This window comes from Centrocercus urophasianus, unplaced genomic scaffold (assembly GCF_019232065.1).
Source record: "Centrocercus urophasianus isolate 14NV4802_14NV808 unplaced genomic scaffold, USGS_Curo_1.0 seq_10, whole genome shotgun sequence".
In the NCBI taxonomy this organism is placed as follows: Eukaryota; Metazoa; Chordata; class Aves; order Galliformes; family Phasianidae; genus Centrocercus; species Centrocercus urophasianus.
Window position 1 is genome coordinate 51,554,346 of NW_024884142.1, and position 7,028 is coordinate 51,561,373.

The 7,028-nt window shown below is 36.7% G+C and overlaps 1 protein-coding gene across 5 annotated transcripts in view; it reads left to right on the top strand.

The window, feature by feature from the left end:
- Nucleotides 1-7,028, top strand: part of ADGRG6 (adhesion G protein-coupled receptor G6) — a 108,304-nt gene that overhangs the window by 98,012 nt on the left and 3,264 nt on the right. For 4 of the 5 annotated variants that reach the window (XM_042812626.1, XM_042812653.1, XM_042812635.1 and 1 more), the window contains 2 exons: nucleotides 2,127-2,228; nucleotides 4,184-4,336. In XM_042812626.1, coding sequence (XP_042668560.1) covers nucleotides 2,127-2,228; nucleotides 4,184-4,336 — 255 coding nt within the window. Of the gene's footprint in view, nucleotides 1-2,126; nucleotides 2,229-4,183; nucleotides 4,337-6,166; nucleotides 6,214-7,028 lie in introns of all 5 variants that reach the window. The other variant, XM_042812662.1, reaches the window with a different exon arrangement.

Sequence of the window (7,028 nt, forward strand, 5' to 3'; positions counted from 1 at the left end):
TTCAGAGACCATGCCCAGACAGGGCAAAGGCAAAGTACATAATGTAGTGCATTTGTTTTATAATGCTCTAGACATTGGCATTTTCTTTTTTAACCATTCAAAATGTTCCAAATACTCACCACAATTTAATTAAATATCAGTTTAATAAGTTGGTAGTAATGCAGAAGTCCTAAGAAGTACTTAGGGTACAAACAGCTGCACCTCTCTGAGCAAGTAAAGGCTGCTAGAGATTGTGTTGGAGTTACTCTGTGCTTAAACAAAGCGCACACAGAAATATCTTACTAACTGCAAACACAATAAACAGATTTGAACAGAGCTTGCATGTTTTATGCATTAAGGTACCTTCCTTACATTGTTCTTCTCATTTTTCTTTTGACATTTTTCATTAATGCAAAATGTTAGCAAAGTTAACTGTCTTGGTTCTCTAACCTAGGTGGTCTCAGCCTGGCCTGAATGCCATAAGCAAATACACTCAAAATTCAATGACCAACATTCAATGACCAACCAAAATTACCTCAGCATTTTGGAGGAAATAGGATAATTTTATGTACCAGATCTGCTTTTCCAACCTATATCCTGCCATTGCATTCTTACTAGCTGAAACTTAGTGGTCCATTAACATATGTTGGAGAGGGTCCAGAGGAGGGCCACAAAGATGATCAGGGGACTGGAGCACTTCTCCTGCAAGACAGACTGAGAGAGCTGGACTTGTTCAGCCTGGAGAAAAGGGTGCAGGGTATCCTCACTGCAGCCTTTCAATACCTAAAGAGAGGCTATAAACAGGAGGGGAATCAACTCTTTGAAAGGGTAGATAACTGCAGGACAAGGGGAAATACTTTTAATTGGAGGGAGGGAAGATTTAGTTTGGATGTTAGGGGGAAGTTCTTTACTATGAGAATGATGAGGTGCTGGAACAGGCTGCCCAGAGAGGTAGTGGATGTCCCGTCCCTAGAGGTGTTCAAGGCCAGATTGGATGGGACCCTGGGCTGCCTGGTGTAGTATTAAATGGGGAGGTTGGTCGCCCTGCCTGTGGCAGGGAGTGTTGGAGCTTCATGATCCTTGAGGTCCCTTCCAACCCGGGTGATTCTGTGATTCTGTGAACGTCTTAAAGGAGCAGTCTTTGAGGATGGCACTTAATTATGTTACCTTATTGATTTATTTTTTGCATTTACTTGCCTTTAAGATATAATCATGTGGGATTTGGTAGTAACATTTGTCATCAGATATTCAGCCTTATGTTGGCTGGCTCCCAGGGAATAAGAGTAGAATGAGAACAGACCAGGACAGGGTAGGATGGAAGATTCCACAGCTGGTGCCTGAGGGTGCCAAGAGCACAAGAGATGTCCAAGTGCTATATTTAGCTCCAAAATATCTCTGTAGGATGATTAACTTGTACCTTATGACCTACTGGATACCTATTTACCCAATGGTAGATGCCCGTCTTCTATCTTGAATGTAAATAGCTTTATTTCTTAAAAAAGTGAAAACTACAAAAATATTCTTAAATTCTTTTATTGCAGTTGCGTGCACAAAACAGGTAATTTTGTTCAAAAGTATCTGCACATCTAATTAGTACTTGCAAACATATTCTTACCATTCTCATAATCATTTCAAGTACATTCATGTGATACATGTAAATATGAGAGCATGCTTAAGTGCCAACTTCAGGATTTCGGGTTATGAATGTACACAGCCCACAGTACTGTGGATATAGAATGGGAGGAGGGGAAATATCTTCTCGCTAACAAAACAGAGTCTGTATTTACTTTGCAGTCTGGTTCTTGCAGTCCCATTGAGTGCAAAGTTTACATCTACTTCAAAGACAAAACATTTAATGGTTTACATTTAAGCCAAAACATAATTAAAAGATCCGCAGAGAGCTGAGTATGAATCAGCTGAATATGAATGTCAATTAAAGGGCTCTCATCTCTCTCTTCTGATACACCAGACACTTGTATAGCAGCAAGAGGATGGGAAAGCTTTAATTAATTCCCAAACATATTGGATGAGGCATGTGTATAGATGACAAGATTTGTTTTTGCTTGTACTTCATAGTCTTTTGTTATCAGATTTTAGACAATTTACTTATCCATTTAGAATACATGTTTTATTTGCTTTTGTTGAAGGTTTATTTATATTTGTATTCCACTGTGCAATGAAAGAAAACGTGCAAAAACAATGGAGGAGACATCTATGTTGCGGCAGATTCCGACTGGCAGACAATTCAGGTAAAAACAAGTCATGATTCCTTGTTTTATGCAGTAGTCTGGAAAAGTCCAAGCAACCAGCTTGCTGTGTCGTTTTTAATATAATACCGTATAAACCAGAAATGTTGAAAAATAGATTAATCGTAGGATATCACTCCACTTCAAAAACAACAATTGCCAAGGGATTTTTCAAATGTCACTTCATAAAAAATCTCAAAACTTTTCTTTCAGTTTTCTACCGAAAATTGTAGTGCTACACAAATGGTTTTGGAAGGCCTTCTGGAGCCTTAAAAAAAATGAATAAAGGTCCAGACAATCAAATTCTGTCATTCAGAAACTAATACTAATCCTTTTTCCCTGTTAACTAAATTATGATGACTAAATTGTTGACTATTGGATTGATGGAAGATTGATTCTGAAAAGTTATTTGAAACTGTTCTGACCTTCACCATGTTAATGAGAGAGAGCAGCAGAGGCTCAGAAGTAGGAAATTCCTGTTGCAGAAATCAGGTTAGGTTCCAGAAGTGATGTTCATCTTTATCTGTATGGAAGGAGAGCAGTCCTTTGCAGCAGTTTGTTTGGGCACTGCAGAGTGTCTCCTAACCTTTGGCCATCTTGGATGATGTTAGACTCCTGTGTCCTCCTTTGCTATATATGATTTCATAGTTTTGGACTGCACAATTCTTGCTCAGTGACTGGGATCCAATTCCACAGATAATATAAAGTGGCATGAGCTCCTTGCCTGTCGAGGTAAACCAGCCCATCCTGAGTTACTGCAGTGCTCCAACTACTTCAGTGTCCTTCTTGTCTTGATATCCAAATGATGTTTCGAAGTTATCAGCAAATGCCTTGCTATCAAGAGTTTAGCTTTGCCATGTTCAGTTTTGTTTAGGAGATGCATTCTCAGTGTAAACTTGTAAATTATGAAACTTTTATGCTTTCGTTACAGTAAAAAGGTCTGAGTCATGATTTCAAAGAGTTAATACAAACTAGGAAAAATGAATTCATTCTGAACAGGCATCCAAATTATTTCTTATGTTCAGTTTCCATGTGGTTCGTGTTGTAACTTCTGAACTGGAAAACACAGATAGACCAAATTATTTCCAGATTTTTATGCTGCTGTTGGGCAGCCTGTGGAGATGATAGAAATAAGAACCTGAAGGATTTGAGTATGTCTGTGATGTAATTAATGCACTGTCATTGCAGCCAGGCCATCACGTCTGGTTGGTTTTATTCTCTGTGAATCTGACAGAGTTTGCAGACAAAGCAGTGAGCCAGATGTGATCCTGCATTCTTATCTGATTGAAGTGAACTTTAGGGCCTGTTATGATTAAGCAAAGAAACAAACACTGCAAGAGTGCCATTGCTAAATCAGAGAAGTAGTAACTTATACACTGTAGCAATGTTTTAGGGTAAAAGCTTTCTCTGGATTTAAGTCAGAGCTAAAGCAGACAATGTTAATTATATGCCTTCTGTGATTTTCACTGTAGCATATATAGTGAATTAGAATGATAACCAAGATCACTGTGTGAAACTACTCGTATCTACCTGCAAGTATATGATGCAGAAATAGTAGTTCATTTATTCTGAGGGATACTGGTATTGGGAAACATATGACAAGATTTTCATTGTCATTTTTCACCAATAATTTTATTTGTGTTAGTTAATTCATTTAATTTCTGAAGTTGCTCCAACACAAGAACCTATACTGTTAATGGTTGTGCCAAAATTTGGTATACTGTGTGACCATTATTATTCATTGTAATTAATGGTGTAACAATATGCAAAACTCTGTAACAACGAGAACAAATTGCTTGTATATTATCTACTTCAGCAGATCAGTCCCTCAAACAGTAAGACCACTGTAAATGCTTCTAATGCATCTAATGCTTGAAATGTATGTAATTGAATACATTAGGCATTTAGTACGATTACTGATAGTAATTATGCATGTTAAACTTTTCAATCATTTTCAGATTGGAGCAAGACAGCAACAAATATCATAAAGAAGAGTTCTGATAATCTTGGGAAATCCCTATCATCTAGTTCCATTGGCTCCAATTCAACATACTTAACATCCAAATCCAAATCTACAACAAATACATACTGCAAACGAAGTAGCCATACAGGTGAGTTCTTGTACTGTACACAGTAGATCTGTGGATACTTACTTTTGTGTTAAAGGTACACTAGATCACACAAAGATTAATGTGAGAAAAAATCACTAATTTTTATTATTGCAGTGTTTTTAATATACGTGTTACTGTTTAATAAGAATCTTAACTAAATAAGCAATACAACTCACGTATAGTTCTGATCTGAGTATGTTTCAGTTTTTTTCTATAGTACTTTCCCCTTTCTGGATAAAAGAAGAGAAGTTCTGTTATCCTTTTGTAAACACATAGTAACCAAAGCACAGAGGGATGACGCTTGTTATCCAAGGTATCATGCAAGCTAGCAGCACAGTTGGAAATAGGAATCAAGTATTCCAAATCCAAGTCCTCAGTTGATTCACTCAGCAAAACTGCTTCCATTTGACTGTAACACATTCACGGGTAAAGAAACAAGTGGAAGCTGCTTGGAAATTAATAACGCTTTCCCAGAGTACACACAGTTTTTCCGTCCTAGAAATAGCATGCAGTATTTACTGCTTATCTATTCAGACGTCAGCAGTGTATGTAATAAAAGGCATCAGTATTCCACTCATGCTGTAAAAATGTGCTTATTTTAAGGACACTCTAAAGGAACACAAAAAGAGAGGAGCTAGAATGATTTGCAAGTTTGTTTGCTTGTATCAAACTATTTCAAAAAATCACCTAAATATCTTATGAAATACTATTTAAGTTTTTTTTTGTTACTGAGTTTTTGTTAACTCATGTCATCTTATCTCACAGTTACATAAAATTAGCACAGAATCCTCTCCTAAAATGTAGCAGAAATAAAATCTACATACATATTTAACCCAAGGGGATTTATTTTCTTGTTTTAAAATGTATGTTACTAGCACTTTTCTAGAAATGAATTATATGAATTTACTGGAAGTTCCCAATATCTCATTTCTGATGTTCCAGTCTTCCTTCTATTTACATAGCATACTCTCCAGAAAGTATCCTATTTTTATTGATGATCATTTCTTGGTTCCGTTAGGCACACAACAATTTTTGTCTAGAAATCTATACTATAAACTTAATAGCAATAGATTGCGTTCCGTACCTCAGATGTTCCTGTGGACTTGTCTGACATGACCGAGGAGGTGAGCACCGTGCCCTTGCTGCTGCAAAATATCTTTGGGTCTGCCAACAGAGAGTTCCCATTGGTACTCATGTAGAATCAATAAATAGGCCCTCATCATTGCAGATAGTTGTTTTCTCTTGGGCTCAGGGCTTTTAATTTGTCTGACTACCAAGGTGATTTACTCCTGGAGTTTTTGCAGTGCAGTTTTGAAGCCAGACATTAATGCAGTTCCAGACAAGAATTAAGTTTGAAGAAACTTAGGAGCACAATCATGCACTTTCTTCAAAAGTAGTGAGCTTAATCCCATGCATAAATTATATCCTGAAGGAGATTACAGTTAGTACTGTGATCGTAGCCTGTTCTGTAGCTTGTGATTGTTTAGTAGATGTTAAGGGAATACCACAGTTTTCTCAATATTTTTTAATTTCCTTACATTTTACTTTGAACACCAAAAAATACACATTTTATTGTATTTTATTTTATGTATTTCAATATTTTTTTCTGAAGTTAAGTTTTTAAATACCAATGTATCTTCTCACAATTCTAAAATAATAGAAAATAAGGTGCATAGTTCTCATTTTCAGTACCACTAAAATTATTTGTTTGATGTCTTAGCTACATTGCAGTTAAATAATGTAATAGCTACATGCCTTGGTAGCTCTTGCTAATATGGTTGTAATGTGCATCCTGGAACTGACACAGGCATTCATGTGTTTGTGGTATAGATAATGTCTTCTAAGGCCCTTTCCTCACCAGTGGTGGAGTGTTACAGGTAAAGTGAGAACTGCTTTTGTCAGATGCATGGTTTGGACAGGGTGGAGGGCTGCCATTTGCATGATGTCCTAATTGGCACTAAGGACTTTGCTTATCAGAATCACTGCTTGTTTCTCACTGTTACATCTTGCGTCACTGATGCTGAATCAAAAGATAAGCGTGCTTCAGACTCTGAGTTTCTGCATTCTGCATCGTGCATGAAGCATTTGGAAGATGCTCTTGTAGAAAACAGACCATGTCCTGATATTAATGTTTGTGTACTGTACTCTGGGGAAAGAAGATCAAGCACTGAAGAACCATACACAAAGCATGTATTAAAAAGCAAAAATAACCTGAGACGTACTTAGAAAAAAAATCTGAAGATTTAAAAAAGGAATTATATTAAAAATAGGAATTATACAGTATATCTCGTCAGAGGCCATTACGGATTTTAGAATAACTAGAAGCCACTGTTCTTTCATATCCAGCCACCCAAAATGAATTGGAATGACTAACTATGGAACTCTGAAAGTTGTACTGCAAATTGCCAGTTGAATCCAGAAAGCACATTTTGTAACACTTGTGGCAGAAAAAGGAAATCACTTTTGCACCATGTGACATTGCTGTCTATGAGCCTAATGCAAACTTGTTGTAGATAGTATGTAAATATTGTATACAGTGTTTCCACAGATTAGAAGTTAAAATTAGTTCTGCATAGAATTTGGTGGTACAACTCAAGTTTGCTTCTTTGTTTACTTCTTTTTAACTCTATATTGAAGTTCATTCTGGAAGGAAGGAAGGAAGGAAGGAAGGAAGGAAGGAAGGAAGGAAGGA